Source organism: Diadema antillarum, unplaced genomic scaffold (genome assembly GCF_040938485.1).
Source record: "Diadema antillarum isolate AM-2024a unplaced genomic scaffold, OU_Dant_1.0 seq00000059_RagTag, whole genome shotgun sequence".
Taxonomy (NCBI): Eukaryota; Metazoa; Echinodermata; class Echinoidea; order Diadematoida; family Diadematidae; genus Diadema; species Diadema antillarum.
The window spans coordinates 529,237-551,695 of record NW_027271164.1 but is presented as its reverse complement, the minus strand read 5'-3'; the positions used below and the strand labels follow the sequence as shown (position 1 = coordinate 551,695).

The 22,459-nt window shown below is 37.3% G+C and overlaps 1 protein-coding gene across 1 annotated transcript in view; it reads right to left on the bottom strand.

Moving 5' to 3' along the window:
- LOC139725742 (corticotropin-releasing factor-binding protein-like) overlaps positions 1 to 20,326 on the bottom strand; it is a 31,074-nt gene extending 10,748 nt beyond the window's left edge. Inside the window, exons 1-4 of the mRNA XM_071636825.1 lie at positions 20,041 to 20,326; positions 14,803 to 14,899; positions 7,614 to 7,783; positions 7,195 to 7,399 (exon numbers count right to left, since the gene is read on the bottom strand). Coding sequence (XP_071492926.1) covers positions 7,195 to 7,399; positions 7,614 to 7,783; positions 14,803 to 14,899; positions 20,041 to 20,118 — 550 coding nt within the window. The 5' untranslated portion in view covers positions 20,119 to 20,326. The remainder of the gene's footprint in view (positions 1 to 7,194; positions 7,400 to 7,613; positions 7,784 to 14,802; positions 14,900 to 20,040) is intronic.
- Positions 20,327 to 22,459: the final 2,133 nt, after the last annotated feature.

Here is a 22,459-nt window from a genome sequence, read left to right as displayed (position 1 = left end):
CACCGACGTCTTCATGCATCCGGGTAAACTAGGGAGCGTACGGATAACGAGCAGAACACGGCTGGGATGAGTTGTGCATCGACGACGTATGACTCTCCGCCAAGACTTGCTCATTAGCATATTCACCATGCAGAGTCACACTTTTTCAACCAAAATGTACGAGCTTATTTGGTGATTTTAAAGTTTGTTTTTGGTGAAAGTAGTTCATTGGAGGTACCAACAACAACATATTTTTTTTAATTTCGTGAGGACTGTGTCCCTTTAATGAATTGATAAGTGAAATAAAAGGAATATGGAACTGCGGTTCTTTTCTAAAACTGTTCCTTGATACTCTTCCATTGTTTAACAAATAGTGTATAGAATTGTTGTTCATTTTATTGATTTAATGATTACAGCGAAATAGTGCTCAGAAAGAACAATAACAATTACTGGCATTTTGCGAGTTTTCTTCCTTTTTTAAGTAAAAAATATAGTTGTGGCGATCTGCTATTTTGTCTCTGCTTCCAAGCGACTTCATCAGACCGGAAGACACACGGAAACCCAGAAACACGTCGTCTGTTCTAAAGAACTAGTTTTTGGCGGTCAGGCGTTCCTTGACGCCAATTGATTCCAGCGAGGATCTGCACTCCATTCAACACGTTTTCCAACCAGCATTCTATTCATGAAATGAAGCTGATCATAACAAAGTATCGAGTTCCCATTTAAAAAAGACAGCTCTCTGAAACACCTGACGAAATTTTAAAGTCTACACCAGTTTGCTCCGGGTGGAAGCAATCCTATAGGAGGATCCGATCCCAGTGGCTTTAACCTACTGACAAAGACAGAATAGATGCTTCACTTTTCCAAATGGCGTTTGAAAATAATGACAGTCTTTCCTTCTACATCTGCCGGAGTTAGAGGGAGAGCCACATCCTTTGTCAAAACCAGTAGAACCTAAGATCAAGTTAGGCTCTCTGTATTAATTTGATCTTCTAAGCCTGGAAGGCAATTGTTCACCAAGTCATCCAAATTGTATTGCCGGGGTCACTCGCACAACGACGAGTAATTTTCACCTCAAATTATGAGACATTTGATTCATTTGTGTCTTTGAAATTGATCTATAGACTTCAGTTTGTCTTCCTTGCATAGGGACTGGTGTTGTACGTTAGTGACTCCCCTGCACGGAGCGATCTGGGCAGATAGGAAAAATAGTTTAAAAATACCTCGCGGCGTTGAGTGCGTTTTTTTTCCCGCTCTTTTATTACTTTGTTCTTTTCTCTTTATTTACGTTTATTTCTTGCAGAGGTAAGGTAACATCTGTCATGTTTGCTTGAGTTCTTGACGTCATCACTTCTCATCACGCAATTTTACAAATTGAGTTTTCTTTGTCGTGTTGCGCTTCTGAACAGCTGAAAGAGGAAAGATGAGAAACTTTGAACCTTTCCACTCAGATATCTGATGGTGTGCATCGGAATGAGCAATGTCGCCTTGTTGTCAGTTTGTCAGGGGAAATTAGCTAAGTTACCAACACCCACACACTGTCTCCAGCGAATTAAACGAAAGCAGACTTAATCTTCCTCTTTTTTCCTCTTTGCACACTGTTATGACTGGAATAGAATGTACCGTACTTGTTTTACGTCAACTTCAGTTTATTGCTCCTGGGTAAATCAAAATCTTTCCATCGTTTTCATTCAGAATCTGTCAAGGATATCGAGTCATAAAAAACACATGTTTATCCATTACTGCATTTTAGTGTCATATTCTTGCTAAGAGTTATGATGGTTGAGCAAAATGAGCACATTGATATTTTCTTGGACTTATCTTGTTCGTGAATAAGGCAGTCACAGTAATGGTTTTTCTCTGAACCCTTGTTTATCATAACATCTGAAAGAATTAAAATCATATAAATCAATTAACAAATCAGAAAAAAATAAATAACTGAATCATGATACCACAAAGACACGGGAGATAGGGAATAGAAATAAAATTTGGGAAATATAACAGAAGTTCATCAACATAACGTAAATATCTTAATCATGAGAGTACCAACGATAATAATCCATAAGTCATCCATGTCTGCTAATGAAATACCATTTATGATGATGGTTCTTTTCAAAATATTTGCTGCCTCTACAAAATTTATCTTGATTTTCTCATCTGATTTTTCACCATGTGATACATCAATTATGGACTGATGTAATATCCCACCATTAGCCTCAGCCCACGACCCACATAGGAAGAATAGTCAACATAATAAGTCATAGTGGTGATGTCACATCTCATGGTGATAGAGAGAGAGAAAAAAAAAAAAAAACCCGCGTCATAAGTTGACCAAGGTCTAGGAAAACTGGAGTTATGTAAGCAGATTCCTGATGTGTGTGTCTATCTTTATGCATACCCCCTTCTTCATGATGATGTAGTGTCGTATCTTAAGTCTTTGTCTGTAAATAAAAAAAATATACTGTGTAACGGAAACAAGCACCTGCATATACAAACGCAAGCACACACACACACACACACACACACAATAAGTGATTATAGGTCGGTAAGCATGTAGGGTAGTACCCCTCACAGCCTCGTGTGATGACTGTGGGCGTTGTCTGACCGCATTTCTACACTGGTGAAGTCACGACCATTTGAAATATTTGTCGATGCACGCGATCGAAGCGCTAAGGGAACCAGCTGAAAATAAATTTCCCCCCAGGAGCATCCTCCAAGGCACACAAAATACATACATGACCACTCACGGGGGAGACGGTTGTCTGTCAAACCCTTCACAGACACTTCAAAGAAGGCAGAATGTGACAAGCTTCACAGACACTTCAAGGAAGGCAGAATGTGACAAGCTTCACAAACCATGCGGAAAATTTAACATTTGGTAATCAGATTTACCACTATTTGGTTTTGTTTTTCATAAATGTCATCCATACGATGTTTACGCATCTTTATACCAATGTGTTACTTTTATCTATATAATCTACTTGTTTACTGCTTCATATATTACCAATTCTTTTCTGTTTGTGTTTTTTGAAAGATTTCTGAAACTATTTTAACCTTAATTAGTATCTTCTTTGCTCATGGAAATCCAAATTCATTCTGATTCCATGACCATTACTTGGAAACATTGCGGTTTCTCCATCATATTCCAAACCACGTGTATCTTTGCCTGTATGTCTTTGGTGTATGGTTTTGGGATATCATTATTTAGTCTGGAGGATATTGTGCCGACACTTTCTGTTATTCTAGTACTTTTTACAATTGTGGACATTTTCCCGCGTGCAAAGCAGTTTTTTTTTTCTTATAGTTATTAACATGAAAATGATTACCTGAAAATCCGATTAAAGTTTAAGCTAGGTTTGCTAAAGGCATTGTGTCTAAGGATGTTAGATATTATCATTGAACTTCACAAAAAAAAGAAAAAAAAAACCTTCCTTGCTGTTTTCATACTGGCTATTTATTGTCGGTTCCTAAATTCCCAGTTCTTTCAAGTTTTCAATAACCAGACATTACGCCAGTGCCCCACAAATTTGGCAAGCCAAATGATAGGCAGCAATTTCCACAGACTTCCCTAATTTGTAAGATATTGTTTTACGAAGGCCCCACGATTAGGTCTTTATGGGGCTAGAGTGTGTGTGTGTGTGTGTGTGTGTGTGTGTGTGTGTGACACTGACGTGTTCCTTACATTTATATTTTGCACCTTACCCGACTGTTGATTCTGTACGTTAATCTCAGTTTGATAACCACAAGATTGCAGAACCATACGTCTGCGGTAGATGTGAAGATAGCCAAGTCTAGAAATCGATCGATGTCAAAAGTGCTACCATAGCTAGAGCGTGTGTCCTGTCATAAGCTCTTTCTTTTTGTGTGTCTGGAAAACAATCCTTTTTATGCACGCACATCCGCTTTGGCTAAGACTAATTGGCTAACGAAACATGCAGCAACAAAATCGGCAACTTCTTATCAAATCACCCGGGCAGTGACTCGATATTCCCGGTGGGCACGGACTCCTTTTGCGCTTTTTTGTGTGACAAAGACAGTGAATTTGCAGCAATTTCATACTTCGCTGAATCCGTTGAAGTTCTTGTTTGTCGTACTTTGTCACCGTTTCCAAATTCAGCCTGGCCGTCAAGCGAACTGGCTATCTAACGCTCCATCGCGCCCCTCACCATCAATTGGCGTACGTCCTGATCTGTCATGGACATTGTTTACAACACTCTACACACGGCGTAAACACACATGAACACAGCATTCTGCATACTTATTGCATGCACCGACCTCTATATACACAATTTTCACGATTGGGAATCATACTCATGCACGCACTCTAATGAAAAAAAAAAAGAAGAAGAAATATCACGAATCAGATTTGCTGTACCAACGGTACTTCCATCTGTGGAATATACTTAATATTATTTGTGGATGACTTAAATCATCGGAGCGTTTACAAAGAAATGATACATAATCAAGGCACGAGATTAGCGGTAGACCATCATTTTCTTTGAAATGATATGTTTTGGTCATCGGGGCACCTAATATTTGCGAGTGTTTAAAATGTTTTGTGTGTTTTTCTCATCTGGAAAAGGGGAGAATGACTCGCGACTCAGAGCTTGATATCTGAATTCATTTCAGCTGGCTGCTGTGACCAGGGTTACCATAGTGCTGCTAGTCTTCATCGGCGAAACTCAGGCTATTTTCCATCAAATATCAGCCAAATTCGGCCAAATTATTTTTTCTCAGTGATAAATTTCACCAATCTTTTAATGGAAATAGTTATATCCCTATGTTAAATAATGATTTCACGGACATTATTGTGGTGTCACGGAAAAATGTGTAATTCCTAGGTACTTCAATGTTGCATAATTATGCTATAGATTAAGTGTACTTAATCACCAGTATTGGAAGCCCTCTATCTTACCTGCCAATTTTCACATAATTAACATGGTTCATGATTACTTTGATGTTTTATCAGATCATTTCATTCAAACTTTACTTTCTCGCTTCTTAGTCACAGTACGGGGTATTTGAGCACTTTTTCATACCTGCAAATTTTCACTAATTTTCATGGTTTAACCTTAACATCTTTTGATGTTTAATCAAATGATTTCATGCTGTATGTTGTTCTTTGCATCATCTTCGTGCCCCAACGTTTTATTAAGCCACCAATAAATGACAGTTTGATGATTTTGGTGCCCGATTGGCCATGGGCCACCAGAAATAAATGTCAGGTGATCATTTGAGAATCACTAAAAAACACATCGGGCCACCAAACATATCATTTCTTAGAGACTTATCTACCGGTTATTAAAAGTATATCATAGGTATACCTTAATGTCAAATCGTTATGAATATGAAGAGTCATGGAAAATCGCGTTTATGCCTTCAATCAATAACAGATATGTTAGACTTTCAGAACGGTATTTGAGGCCCTTTATCATATCTGCCAATTTTCACATTGCCATCATGGTTTATAGTCACTTTAATGTTTTATTGAAATAATTCATATTTAAATGTTTATTTTTCTTACCTCTTAGCCACAAATGCAACACTTGGTGTTTGAAGCACTTTATAAAATCTGCCATGTTTCACATTATTGCAGTGTTTTATTATTTTATATCATTTCTTCAGATTCTTTCTTCTTCTTTTGTTTTCCTTATTCTTTTTTTCTTTCCACCAGGACTCATTGTCCGGCACCCAAAGAAAAAGTTGTTGTTGAGTCTTGCATTATGATTATGTACTCAAGAGAAAGAAACATTCATTGGTTGCTACCTGGTGTTGGATATAATTTTGTATAGCACATCTAGACTAGTTTTCCCATTTTTCCCTACTTAGAAAAAAAAAGAACGATCTCTTTAATGATCATTACTCTTCGGTAAACCCATCCAGCATCTTGGCAGTGCATTTGTTACTGTTAGGACACCTCACTTCTATAACACCTGATTTTCCTATAACACTGATTGAAGATGAGATAGGGGGGGGGGTGGTGGTGGTGATGGGGAAGACAAGGTGCACACTCTTGTCTCTCATCTCCATTCTTGAGGCACTGCTTGCATTTACTTCTTTTCTCCTCCCAACCTTTGACGAGGATGGTTTAGATGTCATAGCAACGACGTGACGTGGTGATTGTTTGCAGCCGTCCGGCTGATTTGATTATGGCAAGGGGAGGGGGGAAGGGGAGATAGGGGTGATTGTATCTTTAATTTTTCTTCTTTGATAGGGCCATCGATTTCAACTGTAGTTTAGAAGGTAAGGGATTGTTCTTTGTCTGTCTGTGTTTCAGTGTGACCACTGGAAATGCTCCAAGAAATGGGCTACCTCCTTTAAGATAGGACCGTTCCAGAACACAATAAGGAATAGAATGACAGTATAATCAAAATTCACTTTTACCTTTCGCTTTAGCTTTCATTTTTGCTTACTTATGTTACCTATTGAAAGCGTCCCTGCACTCATAGCAGCCGTTTAATGGTTTATGTTGCTTCATGATCTCTATGTAGTTTTGGCCTGCAATTAAAATCCTACCGTTTGTTGATTCTTACGGTAGTATTTGGGGAGAAGTAAACGATATTGGTTCATAGGTTGGTGTCTATAAATCCACTTGCGCCTTGGCATACGTTGCCCTTGTTGTGGTAAAATTTCATAATTTGTTTCGATCACTGATCTACACTCTGGCAATTCTGTACGGGTCCGATGGCTTTTAAAAGGGACAAAATCTAAATTTTCTAGACATTATTGAATTTCAAACAGAAAACGGTTTACTACAGCAGCTGAATACACAGACTAGTGTAGGATGATTTGCATTGCTATGTTCCACCTGCTACATAATTCTATTAAAATGTAATGCTTTGGGGGAAAACTTTGAAGAGATAATGAGATCATAAGTGCCCCTGAAGAAAGTTTATTTGGTTACGTACGAAGATTTAACCAAAGCTAGGAGATGACCACAAAGACTCGTTTAAAAAAAAAAGAAGATAAAGATAGATATGTTGCGTACATTATACTCTCAGAGATTATATTGCGAATGAATCTTAAACGTTGACGCGTGAAGCATTTACTCTTTTCTACAACCACTAGATTGAGAGGTTACGCCGGCGAAACGTATAAACATCAATTATATGTATTATTCACTCACATTTTGTGACAAAGGATTAGAAACTATAGGTTGTAAGTAAATCAAATCACAATAACGCCACAGGAATTTAAAGAATGGATTGTACTCACGCTCCGGGTTGTGTATTGGCCTGAAAGTGAATGCGAAGCTTGCTGCAGCATCCGTCAGCTTGAAAGTGATCATAGCCCCGTTCTGATGAGACCGGAACACGCGGCTCCTCTGGCTGCACACATTAACCACCCGCTCTGCGATGGTCAAGGGGTGATCATCCACTCCCGGGAATGACCCGTATCCCATGGTCCAACCATCGAAGAACTGTAGGCCAAATGAAGTCAGGTATTTATTGGTTTGGTTTGTTTAACTTTCATTCGAATTTATTCATACATGTCCGTAAAGAAATTCACACGCGACACATGATGAATTTATCTTCATAGTACAAAGAAATCAAAACACAAAGAAAACAATGTAAGAATGGCAGTTCGATACACAAGTTTCTTATTATGTCATTCATGCTTTGAACGATTCCTACCTGTACTTCGTTTTCAGGATCGCTGCAGTCGACATCGAATTCAGTGAACTCGATCTCGACCAAGTCGTTTGACTCGGCGAGGAGGTACGTGGCACACACCGTTCCAGCGTTCTCTGGCCTTGCCGTGTAGTAGTAGGTACCTTCCAGCCCAACCATGTCGACCCTACACGCTGGGGATACGATTGAAGGTAAATGCGTCTTTTTCTGAGTACGTAATTTCTTTATGTTAATCTTATCTCAATTATGAACTCCACTCCTAGCGTCTTAGAGTTAGACACTGACTAAAGTAAAACTTACGAACCATTGTTTTTCCATTTTTACAGGCAGCAACACAGGGAGTTCACGAGAGGACCAGTTTTATATCAGTCACATTATTACTGTAATTGTATACATGTACTATCACGTCGAATATTGATTTCTCCCATAAACATATCACTTGCTTTTCTTGGGTCAATAACTTTTGGAAGTACCCCTGCACCCTTTATTATCATTATCAAATCAGACATCAAATCGTCATCAATTCTGTTGCTGTTATTACGGTACCCCTTTCTACTTCATACATTGAAATCGATGAGAACTAGTTCACGGAACACTCGTTTTATTTGTTCTTAACAATATTTCATGACAAATCTAGTGACTCAGCATGACGAAGTGAAGACCAACCTCGTGTTCGTTGCTACGTTGCTGATTTTAATTCAGCAAAAGAACAAATGGGTAAAAAAATGTTGTTACGATTACCAATGCTTTGATTTTGAAATGTCAATTTTGAGATATTTTACTACTGCCCTTACATCTAACCGTCATGGAGTTGATAAACTTGACAAAATTGGACAAGGCAGCCCTCACTACAGCTGTTATCGAATGTATCAGCACTGACGTTTCACTGCAAAAAGTCCGGTGTTAAATATGAAACACCGAGCTGGTGTTAAATTTTCGGTGCTCATTTATGGTGTAAGATTAACACCTCCGGGTGTCATTTCAAAATATAAAATTGTTTTTTGAAGAGTTTCTTAGTAACAGCACTTCTTGTTGATTTTTGAACTTTAACAAGACGATCAAGAATTTCCGATAAAACACTTGATTTTTGGAAAAATGTGTAAACACATTTACACTACCGTAACACCAGTTGGTGTGGTCTCCTATTGAAGCTGGACAGGTGTTATACCATTGACATTAACACCAGCAATATCAAATCAACATCATGCGGTGTCATTATTGAATTAACACCAGCACAGTGTCAAAAATATTACCAGAAACAGTAGTAAATTAACACCACGAAGTGCCAGGTGAACACTTTTCAACACCATCACAATATATTTTATACACCTGTGGATGTGGTCCTCTATCAACACTTGATCGGTGTTAGATTTAACACCCATGGTGTTAAATCTAACACCGATTTTATCAAATACAATCCTAACACTTAGCTGATATGAGATGAAGTTAAATGATTCTTCCATTTTCAAGTTAACCTTGAGGAGCAAATTTTAAACAAAAAATCTTATCCTATGAGTTTCACCAAATTGAACATAAAATTTGCAGGATTTTAATATTCAGATCAAGTTTATTTCCACAAATTCAGTTGAAAACATACAGAGACACAATCAATTAAAATATACATGCAAGCCTTTATACAAACCAAAATTATTTCAGTTAAGTATTCATAGTCATAATTGAAAGGTGTGTGTTGGAGATTGACATAACAATTTGAGCAATAGTAGTGGAAATCAGCAGTAGGCCGTTGGCCTTTCGAGGCTGATCAATCCGTACAATGGACATTCACAAAACAAATATATTGTTGACGTCGCGTGATAATGATTAGTTGAGCTGATTTTAGACCGGCACAAAGCCTAATGATCATTGTTTTTAGTGCTTTAAATGACTATTTACCAATATGGGCCTTTAGAAAAAAAATTATATCTATTGGCCAAGAATAATATACATATTTTCCTTGTAGAAAACCAATTTGATTTAAATCATTACATTAAAAATGAAATAGATTCGCTACGTTATGTTTGATGGAAACAAAACGAATTTGAAATTAATTTGAATTAGACGGGCCTTGGTAATGTAATTGATGTCATCTTGTATGGGAACATGTGAAACTAATCCGATAATTTATTGTATTACCTCTATTTTTGTAAGATATTCACTAACCAGTCTATTTTCTTGATTTGTGTTAAATGTTTATTAGCTTATTCTATTTCACTTCAAAGGAGTTGGCGCCGCCACCACGCCACAAATTTATGGACAAATCACCACATTCCCATTAGCGCAATAAATCTTCCCATTAAAAAGCCTTCCTTCGAGTATGATAACAAGCAAGCATGCATACCATTTGGTGTGAACATTATAATGCATTTTTAACATAATAACTTGCATTATATCCGTCGACGACAGCTACTTGAAGTCCATGGATTGACTACTAATTACCAGAAATTGTTCACTTCTAGCTGAAATTTTTAGCTGACATTCAGGTATAAAGTCAAACACTGTCGGTAATTTCATAAAAAATTCATCACCTTTTTTTTTCTTAGAAACGTCTCGCAGTGAATAAAAAAAAAATCATAATAATTCAAAAGGAGACGAAACATTGTGTGGGCTTCGTATCATTTTACATCTCTAAGTGTAACTACAGGTAGGCCCTACTTCGTTTTCCTCTCTCTTTCTAATATTATATTAACAATTATGACTTTCTCTCTCACAAGCCTCTTATCATACAGCGTATTGTACTCCATTCCTATCTTTCCTTGTTTTTGTGTGCATTGATGTACCGTGGTTTTTTTTTTTTTTTGCTCTTCGTTGTTTCTTTCTCTTTCATTTCTTCCTTCTTTCATTCCACGATGTTTTCTCATCTCTGTCACCTCTTCTCATTCTTTTCTACTTTGTGTTTGTATGTCTTAGGTGTGACTGAATTGTGATCACGAATCGCTATAGTTTTATGGTGCACTGGGTATATACTTTTATCTGATTTCAAGCTTCAATGTACTATCATTGGTCTCATTATTGTGATTGACGAAGGATTATAAAAATAGAATGAATGAAGCTTACCATATTATATATTTGATGCCTATATAGTCAAATATGTATGCCTATATTTAGAGTCAAAATTGATATAGCGTAAAGGACATAAAGGATTAATACTTTATATCATAGTTTCTGATAATCGACGTGATAAACCTCATTATATGATACATTCCTCCTTGTCTGTTCTATCTATAGTTCTCCATTTTCATAAGTGACTTGTTCACAGTGGGATCCAATCCGTGTTTGTTTACGTCCTTGAGTGAAAATTGTTCACCCTGACTAGGTGTTGCGGGTGCATTGGACCGTGACTGATTAGTCCACAAGCTCGAATCGGTCACGGTTTAAATGGCGCCGAGCAGTTATGTGACTTTCGTCATTGTTCACTTGATACGTTTGTGACGTTAATTTCAAGGCTCTTTGGCTCACTATGACGCGCGTTTATATTCAAGTCAGTAGATAAGATCAGATTCATGACTTTTTTTTCATAACTTCGTGTATAGAAGGTCATTCCCACGTAAGTAGATCAGAACCTATCCCACTCTTCTGCCCCCTTCCCTTCCTCTTCTCTCTCTGTCCCTCTCAACCTCCCTCCCACCTTTTCGAGTCGTTATGACAAGGTGTTAGCTTTGCATAGATATCCTGGTAATTAGTTACCAGTTCCGCTCCGACATTCTTTAGAGTGACACGTGGGAGTGGCAAAGCGAAAACACCGAAGCATTATTATCTCTCATCGGCTGACCATTTCACCCGACTGACTTTTCTCTTCAGAGAAGGTCGAATCATTAAGCAAACCAAATCATGCACAAGCTCGATGAATCATTTATCTATACTTTTAATTATTCATGAAAGATTGCTTCTCTAAATATTTCCTTTGCTTTAAAAACTAGAATACAGTATACTGAAGAGTAAAATCTCTTTTGACTCATTTACATCCTTTTGCCATGTTTGCTTTAAGATACATCTACTAACATTTTGTGCTCTATCTTTTATGATTATATGTATCACTTCCTGTTTACGATATATTTAGAAAATGATAGAGCAAAAAAAAAAATATGCGCATATCTTCCATGTTTGTTTGTTTGTGTTTTTTTCCAATAGGCCAGTAGTCTGCGTCAGCTATGTTAATTTTAAATTGGTGGCATTTTCTAAAGACGTAATCTTCCTTGTGGAATCTGAAGTTTTGAAGCACAGCTGTAAGGTAAGGTTAATATATTATCTTTTATTGTTATTGCGTTTATGTACTCACTCGTCTGCAGTAGTTTAATCAATTTTCCATCAAGCATAGAATTAAGAAAGTACATAGGAAAGCCTGTGTTTTGTTGTGTGTTTTTTTAGTTTTTTGACTCATTTAATACTTATTCTTGTTTTGTTTCGAGGCACCTGGCTAACAGGAATGCCAAGAATTATGATAATCTGACAATTTCTTCATGAAATCACTGGGGTGTGCTTGTGAAAGTGAGCACAGAAGAGAATGAGTCAGTGCAATTCAGTAGACCTTTACCTTTAAAAACATGATGCCATGAGGACCACTGCAATCAGTTACAACCGATTACATGGCTATAGAATTCTTATCAAGATAATATTATCACTTGCATCATATATTTAACACATTCCATACTAAATTCCGAAATGCCCATAGACTTAATACGCAGGCCACAGGTTCCCGTATGGAACGGAATAAGTTCCGATGCTTAGTGCTAAATGAATACCTCATCCTCTATAATTAGGCCTATGTGTTATTATTATATAAATACAATTACTGTAGTATAACGTTCACATTCATTTCGGATATATCACTCTCCTTTTATTACTTGTGTGATTTTTCTATATAAAAAAAGAAGAAGAAGGAAACAAAAGAGACATGAAAAAGAAAAAGGATAAAACAAATAATAAATAGTAAAATACAAGATAGGGTCCAACATAAGAAGTTCCGTAAAAGGGGGGATTTAGACATGTGGTAACGGGCACTGTAGACTCCTTACAAATACTCCCCCCCTTGACTCTCCATAATATTGGGCTTATACGTCGAAATTATAATCGTTGAATTTTCTAATGTTTACTCAAATGCAGAGTACTGAGCGCATGATTTTAATTTATTTTTCCTTCTCGCGAACAACCTAAACGAAATCGTGAGGTAATCCATGTTCTACAGTCTAGTTTCTTCATAGTGCAGTGTAGACAGTTGTCATCATAATGGCATACAACGTATTTGATGTGTGGGAGAATGATGAGAAGTTTTGTCGTTAAATAATATATTGATATGCTATTAATATTTTATGATGTGTGTATGTATGTGTGTGTGCGTGTGTGTGTGTTTGTGTACTTGTATATTATGTATTGTAGAAAAGATATCCGTCTCACGTAATTTGTCTGTTTGCAGTTTGAAAGTTGTATCATATTCGTAGCTCGCCTCGCCTGCTGTAATGGACCCTGTCAATAGCACGGTTTGTCTTGTCAATATGCATGAATCTTCGAGGGTACGATTCGAGTGGCAAGGGCATACCCGTTATAGCCGCCGGTAGTTCAATATGACAAGTGTGTGCGTAAACTGCCAACACCATACTCCTAAACATCTCGATGAACAGTGGCAGCTCAAATGCATGATGATCTTACCATTGTCACACTATGCCTCGATTCATCAAGTTAAAATGTTTGCATTCCCGTCTTACGGTGAGGAGAATCATGATTGTGTCTTCTCTGTATCATATGACCGTTCAGATGTGAAACCCATGCTAAAAATTAAAAGCCTTCATGTGTTCTATCAAACAGAGTTATGAATGTGTGTGTGTGTGTGCGTGTGTGATGTGTGCGTGTGTGTGTGTGTTTTTTTTTTAATTTGAAGCGGTGCTTGTGTGCGGACGGATGCTGCTTTTATGCATACGGTCCATTATGTTTTACGTATCAACATTTGGAAGTCGTTTCATCAGGAAGGAAGGTGGTATCGTTTCGGGTGTGTGTGTGGGAGGGGGGTGTATGTGTGTTGGTGTTTGTGTGTATGTGTATGTGGGTTGGTGGTTGTGGGTGTGGGTGTGGGTGTGGGTGTAGTTTAGGTTGTGGTGAATTGGGGGTTGGTGGGGATGGGGATTTGATTTGAAGAAGGATAGCTATAATTGTATGAAAGATATTGGATAAATGATAAAAGATAAAGGATAGATGTAGATTTTTGGTTTTGGTTGGTAGGGGAAGAGTTGGTTAGGTTTTTTATGAATGATTTCATTCTAGATTTGTATAACGTATCTTTTTTTTATGTATATGCCCTTGTGAGTGTGAATTACATAATTCAGTATCTTCAAAGGATATATGTTTGGTATATACATGTCAATATTACTCTCTCGTGAAGAAATATATTGTCAGTAGGGTTGATTTATAACCGGGTTGTTTATGTTGAAGAGAGATGATTTGAAGTATAAATTGACAAATGGGTTTTGTGTGTGTGTGTGTGTGTTTTTTTTAATTGTATTTATACCGTTCATGTTCATGCTACACCCAGAATGGGTTGATTTATGAATGATTTGAATGAAATCAATGAAATATCAAGGGGAAAAAAGTGTTTGCGGTATAATGTTAATGATCGTATGGGTCGTAAGGACATTCTAAGAACGATGAGTTTGCCGTCTTCACTATTGAGTGATCCCACTATGATAAAGGTGTGCATCTGAAGAACTTCGATGTTGTTTTTTTCTTTGATGAAAGTAAAAAACATGAGTACATTTGGTCGACTTGCCAAGATAGAGTAATATAGGAGAAATCAATTTTGGTGGTGAAACTATGATAATCATCCCCACCAATATTCGAGAATAAGATCCAACCTCATTGCTATCTTTAATCATGTTTATCTTTCATACTCTCCCTCAAAGTTCCTTCTAAAAACTTTATTTGTACCCATCTCTTTTTTTTTGTAATTCATTAGAATAATTATCATTCCAGCTTCTCGCTGGACTTCTCAAGATCAAACTCTTAATGCGAGGATTGCATGCTTTGTATATTCTCGTAGCCCCTTTGTTTGTTGCCTTTCAAAACATATTTAGAAGAGCTCTACGGGAGCCTAATCACGCTAATGCCTCAATCATTCTTTTTTTCAGCTGAGATCCTGGCAAAAAAATAGCGGTGCAAGGTCCCGTTGTGTTTAAAAACAACCCTTTAAAGTGGTCTTTCTGCTTACCCAGGTCCCTCGAATAGAAATCGTCTGTGGGGTGGCCGTCATCGACGTTCCTGCGAAGCATGCTAATGTCAACGTGGTCCCCTCGCAAATGGGTAGCCTTTGAGTGGCGTCCAGACCAATGAAAAGACAGAAGACAAAATTAATATCAAACACTGAGTTGATTATTCGAGAAGAAGGTCAAATTTGGTTTTGCCAATAGCATTTGTAATTGATTTTCTACAAATATTAGGGGTGGAATCGCAATTGGCACAGCAAAGAGAAGGAAACGATTGGAGATAAAAGAGAAATGTGCAAAGACATTCATCCATTCTTTGCCTTACATAATTCTGAAATACTTGATCAGTCATCCACTCATTTATCCATATATTCATATACCTTTTCAGCACATTATCTACATGGGTAACCCACCAAGCACAACAGTTCTTCATTTGATTAGAAGCCCATCGCATGACATACGTATGTATGATACATATTTAATAATATATTATAAACATATGCAAGAATCTTCGAAATTGTACGAGCACATAAGTTAAGAAACATGCATGCACGCACAGTGCATTCAAATCAACACACAGTGAACAAATACATTTCACATAATTTTATCATAGATTTTTATTGTACGCAGGTCACTCGTTACATGTGAGACTGAGATTTGTTTTAACTGTTTTCTAAGTTACAAAATTAGAACTGACTCGTTTTAAATTCTTAAAATCCTTGTAAGGTATCCAGATCTCCCCAGAAAAGAAAAACAGAAACAACAGCAAATAAAACTCCCAGCCCTCAAGAGAGATTAATGACAGGGTAGTGTGTAGGGATTCCTAGTCTTTGTTGCATTTTGCAACGTTGAAGGAACAAATAGATGCAAATGGGCATCACGCGTTTCGGAATTAGTTTCTTTTTATAGAGCATCTTACCGTGGTTAATCATCCTTGAAGATCGAAACATTCTGCTATTTCTTTGTAGTAGTCTATTCTGTTGCTAAATAGATGATCTTAAATCGGGGACAAACATACGGTAGGTTCAGTTTGAAATGTTCAAACAAGATATTAAATGCGCTTGTTTAAAGGCAGTTTTATTGGCAACATTGGAAGGTTCTTCGAACTACTCTAGCAAGCAACGTATACATGTGAGTGATTGTGTAACTTAATGTTTTCCCCTAAATTCATTTATCATCAGATTACGACATTTTCCAACGCTGATTCAAAGGACTGGATGAAACTGTCGATAAGCAATTCGCATCACACATACAATGAGATACAAAATGAAGCACCGAGATCGCAAGAAAATTCTAGTACGTTTTCAATATTTTCGAATTATCTTTGTGCGAGAAGGGACTACCTAAAACGTCTGAGGGATTTCAAGTAATTGTTTTGCCCCCATCCGTTAACCACTCAAAATCATGATAGATTCTATTAAAAGTAACACTCCTTTACCCTCTTCCTGACTCCAATAATGATTTCAGTAAGTCTTAGATGATTGAGACTTGGTATATTGATATACTTACTATATGCATGAGTATCAAACGAATGCGAAAAATTCTGATCTGGGTTGATTTATTTCTCGTTCTAAAAATCTGATATTGGGACAAAATAAAACTCTCTCCATGTGCAAACCACGAATCGGCGCCTCCATCATGATTTTATCATCCGTTGATGAGAAATCCTCAGACGCTGCGTTTGTCACTCAAATGTGTCTGCTGTTAGTGTTTGCCGCTCCTAACAAAATTATGGTTATAAAGGAAATGAAGTACATCATTCCACGACTCGCTAGGTTGTTGACTCCATTATTTTCCTCTCGACGAATGAGGCCAACGAAAACATTTATACTATATATACTATACGGAGCTGTAAAAGATCTAGTTTGCATTTGTCGACTATAGAGATTTTTTTTTTCGCTCGATTTGAGGGGATCTATTTACTTCTTCCTTCTTTCTCGCATTACTTTTGAATCATTAGTTTTCCTTTTTTTAAATCTTACTCCTCACCTTTTCCTGTTTGATACAAATCTTTCGAATGAAATCAGAGTCCCGAATAAAAAGAAAAAAGGGGAGGGAGAGAACGTAAAATTACGTCAGAATCATGTAATAAGTTATTATGCGAGTAATGCACATTTTTATGCACCGTTGTACATTAATTCCGGTTTCTAGTGATACAATACAATACAATACAATCGGATCATTTATATAGCGCTCTTACACAGTCAATGACTGGTTTCACAGCACTTTACAACAAAATTCAGTCACAGATTAGCATTAAAAAGAAAAGTCTTAAGATTCTTCTATCAGAGTCTGTGTTCCAATTACGTGCATGGTTGTATTCATTGATATTTGACCCAGTGGTGCGTTCAAACAAATACTGTCTTATGTCTCATCTGGCAACCGTATTTGGGCCTCTTCTCTCAGGATTCGATTTACCTACACACTATGTCTATACGACAAACGTTAAATCTAATGATGATTGAAAAAAAAATCGCGTTCGGATTCACTTTGGTACTCCCTTCATGCGTTCCATTAACCCCCGGTACTGTCTATTTAGTAGAAATGATTTCTAATGTCACTTTTTTTTTTATAACATACAATTTACTACATAACAAGTTATTTGTGAAATACATCTATAAGGCTTCTCCTTCGTTTAGAAAGGTTACCCAAGCAGTATTGCACATAACACAATCAGCTGACAGCAACCAAAATTAACATGATATACAGTAGCAGTCTCCTCCGTTGCAATTCAATGTACTTGAAGTCTTTTACTCCTGCCTGTTGTCCAGGACAGGATAAAATGTTACAACTGTACTTTTCCCATCTAAATCAAGATCCGTGCTAAAAATGTTGCTTTCAACAGTTCAAGGATATAACCTCCGCCTTTTTTTTCAAACATGGCACAGCTAGCTTGCTATATTTTCGAAGATATCTCAACTAGACTAACTCGATGGACAAAGAGAAGAGCAGTGGATGTTGAACATGAGGTGACATAATTATAACATATTACCAAATATTTAAACATGATCAAGATATGGCCTATAAAACAAGATAGGATATTTCATGTCAAACATTGGTTTGCAATTCAAACATTCTGTCACTACGCCACCAGTCTTACCAATGGCTACTGCGTACGTGTCACCTGACCAGTAATATTTTCACAATGCATAGGTGCAGTCGTTTCATTTATTTGCTCTTTTCTTTGTAGTAAGTAGGGGCTAAAGAAATGATTAAGAGAGTCCGATGGAAATTATTTCGTTTAACAACATTTTACACCATATTATCGATAATATCTACCATCAGCCACACTTTCAGTCTTATAGAGGTAATCCAGTCCAAATATTTGACGGAAATCGGATAAAAAATAAGGAAGCTATATATATGAAATTTTGAAGTTTTTCTAATTTCTGCAAAACAGTTCTTGTACAGTGAGTATGAATATGCAAATGAGTGAGCTAGCCATGTCATACCCTCACAATTTTGCATTGATCGTGTAAAAAAAAAAAGAATGACGAAAATTCAATGTTTCTGTCATTGAAGTCTGAAACATGACGTTATTCCTGGTTGAATAACTTCAAAATAGTGATCAGTTAGATGTATGAGGATTTGAGCCTCGGGCATAATTGCGTTTAAAAGAAAAACAGGAAATTTCAAAATTTTATGTGCAAACTATATTATGGTAAGTTGTGAGGGAATGACATGCTCACTTTTCCATTTGCATATTCACATTGACTGTTCAAGAACTGTTTCCCCCAAAAAATAGCGAAACTTCAAAATGTCATAGCTTCCTTATTTTCCATCCGATTTCAATCAAATCTATACCGTTGAACTCGTAATATTTTACTCTTTCTTATCAGATTTACTTATATTTTGGACTGGATTTCCCCTTTAAATAACTCCGTACATATCATTTAACAACAGGACAACATACTTCGAATTATGTGTCATGCATCAAGAGGAAGACGGCTGAGCATAATTTTGATTTACACTTTCTCATCCGTTATCCCTCGTTCTACAAAGTGTTGTCGATACAGATAATCAGATTTGTCGAAATGTTCCGGATATCTGTCTCCTCTTCATTCTTTCAGCCGTACGGGATTCCCTCAAATGTTTAACAATTGATATGGAAATGACATGGCAATTCAAGGGATAACGCATCAATTTTCTCCCAATAGAAACGACAGGTGGAAGTTGCTCCACCTGCCTCACAACTTCCGCTTACATCACTCATTCCCTAAGAATAGACAATTAACGTGGCGACACTATGGTAACATGGCTGTTAGTTTATGTAGACTTGATGACACGAGTGCTATACCGGCATATTCTGTCCAGGACCAGTAGCGATTTAGATAATTTTGACATATAGAAATGAGATATACTTACGGATGGAGATTAATGTTACATAATCATCGAATCAATTTTAATAGTACAATTGATCCTTGTGATATTTCAAGGGATCAATTACCACCAGTATTATCATAATCATTATCCTCATCATTGAAGTCCGTATAGGGGAAAAATGGGCATGGAAACCCGATGCATTTAATAATTATGCTATAGTAAAAGCAGTTCGTTTTGTTTTGTTTTCCCCTACATGTTTGTAATATGCAGAAGTTCATTTTTAACATCTGTTTTACCTCTCTGCAATTTGTCTACTGTCTTGGAGTTGAATGGCATCGTTCAGACATTTATACACCACATTCTGTTTCCCTTCGACCTTAACGTTTCACGTGTGCTACAACTTTCCTATTGGCCCCGTAGATTGGCTACATTTTGTTGCGCGTTTGTCAGTAGTAACGCTGCAAGGTATAGCACACTTTCTCTTGAGCGGTATATCGGTGAATTTCATTTTATATATCTGAAATACATCTGGTTTTCACAAGAGCTAATACACTACCGAATCAGTATCTTATTTTTGTCTATAGATTATTGTACTTGAAAAATCTTTGTAAATAAGCCCTATCTCTTGCAATTTATGCTCTTCTTTTCTTGCCTTTCTTTTTATGTTGATAGCCAAATCTTACTCTTTTCTTAACATAATGTTTATCTTCAGTAGTAATTATGTCAATGTAAGTTCGAAGTTTATTCAAAGTTGTTTTTTTTTTCAACTATGAGTTTTACAGGGAACAGTTCACTACTCACTTTGTCTCTCTGAGCTCGGAAATAAGAGTAAGCTTCCTTCAATACCGAACAAAAGGTATTATTTCTTCGTTAATAGCAATCAGACGAAACAAGAGGGAGGAACATTTGATATTACCCACCTGTTCTTCGATGCCCAGGGTGTGGGAACAAAACATCATAACCACAACGAATATCGATTGACAGTATTGTGACGTCATGGCGAAACTTTATTGCTATCCTCTGGCTGCCAACAATTGTAGTCAACGTTGTTGTTCACGAGAGTTCTGCGGACTGCCGTGAGATTCGACCAGACAGAGTGTATAGCAAGACAAAGTTTGCTATCTGCTCAAGATGCAGAGCTGGACGCGATGCACTGTGAAGTTCTCTCCTTTTCTGTGTGACTGCATGTGTTGCTATGAATGAAGAGTGTAGATTCCCTGTCAGTAACGCTGTTTGCAGCAAACTGTTCCCTTCTCCGGCGATCGAATGACAGACAGCTCCCTCCAGAGACCTTTTTATTGCCGCTCAAGTCAGTGAGAGACCGTCGCAAACAACGCGAGTGCCCGATAACTCTTTCGTCATTTCGCGAAACACGGAAACACGTTCAGATTGATGGGCGTGGTCTCGCTATGAGAGATATTTTGATTGGTTTGCTCCAGTAAGTCAGATATCTCATAATCAAACAGCATTCTTCTTGCTATAAAATCATGCCTTTTCGCCCTTTCAATAGACTGTCCAAACGTATGCCTTCATATTTTTCTTGATGAATCTGAAGAAGCGTCACGATATATAGTGGTAAGATTCAGAAAAGTGTCTTTCAAACTGCTCCGTTCTATTCTGTTCTAAAATAGGAAAGGTTAAAAGATTCGTTAACCCTTTGTACGTTCTGAGTTTTGAGCGCCAATTGGCAAATAAAACCTTGTAGCATTCTATGCACTATCCAAAGTCCCCGACACAGAAAGGGTTAATGAATGGATATTTGTCTGCCCCCCCCCCCCCCTCCTCCACTTTTTTTGCACCCGCACATTATATATGAATACTAATATAGAATGATATCTTTGAGCCCGGTAAGGCCTTTGTTTCTGCGCTGAAGACTTTTTTTTTTTTTTGCTTGTCAGCTGAAGAAACCCGGAAGTGGAATGATGAAGATAAGCTGAAGACCTTTGGGTTTTTTGTTTGTTTGTTTGTTTGTTTGTCTTTTTGTGTTGTTTTTTTGCTTGTCAGCTGAAGAAAGGCCCCCACTTTTGAAAACGTGGCGTTGTTGTCACTATTCCTTACTCATTAGCCCAATCTCTAATAGTCATGGCTTTAATAATTACCATTTCGCTCAATCATGGTTTCCTCCCTTCCGTCTCCCTTCCTAGCTTTCCCGGCTCCATATATTTTCTCCATCAAATCAACTTTTAAACATAGGATATCTGCACACATAATGAATGAAACCCCCTTCCCCACCCCCACCCATTTTTCATCTTTCCAATATCTATGTGTACTGGGGCCCTTTTCTGTACGCGCTGATTATGCGTCGATGCATGACTGGGGAACTCTTCATCCAATAATTCGATATTAATCATGTCTTTTTGTCGCTTTTGATTTATATTGATTTTTTTTTTCAGCAGGGAAGGTATTGTTCTCATGACATATTTCGCAATAAGCCCACTGAAATGTTTAATCAAATCATGCTCAACCCCTAATTTACATTCCCTCGAATATCATATATACTCCGTCTTCATAGGTATCTCTGAAAAGAGTGCAGACGTTGGAACATGTTATAAGCTTGTCAAAGATTCTTTCATCATTCTCCTTCACAGTTTTGAAAAGTTTTTCACTTTCATGCACTTTCAATCAGATAAAAACTGACTATCCCTTCAAACTATGAAATGGGAACGTAGATTCAAACGCAATTGGCACATCGAGATACTAGATTTTTATTCGTTTGTATATTAGTGTAAGTGGATTCTAGGCCCTACTAAAAAGGCAGGAAAATAATCAAAATAATAAGCGTAAATGAAAAGTACAGTATGTTGGCATGCCATCTTTAATTATGATATTCGTATTAAATGACGTCAGCGCATCGCAAAGACACGTCGTCATTGTTTCACGTACCCGCCTTGGTTCTTCGGCGAGGCGGCTTTCCGTAATGGTCACATCCTGACGACGAGCGCATTCTCGCTGTTACAAAATGCTGACAAATATGCAAGCATTTTAATTATTCTCTTCTCTTCCCCTGCTTCTACCTTTGGTCATCAACCATTTCAGTCTGGGCTACGCATTGGGCCATGATTGCTGCTGACTTTGGTGACGCACTGAAGCAAAAATGCAGTTCATGAATTTCTACAATTAGCTGATATTGCCTACGGTAAATGTCATGAACTCTTCTTCAGAATATCGGTATGGTGTCTCTTCGTAATTCTTCGTCAGGAAAGAAAGAGAGAGAGAGAGAGAGAGAAAAAAAGAAAGATAATAGGAAAATCATCGCATTTCATTTTCATCCAATTTTTGTAAAGTATAGCCTGTTTTCTCACACGTGCGGGTGCAAAGGTTCATATGCGCTCCAGTTAT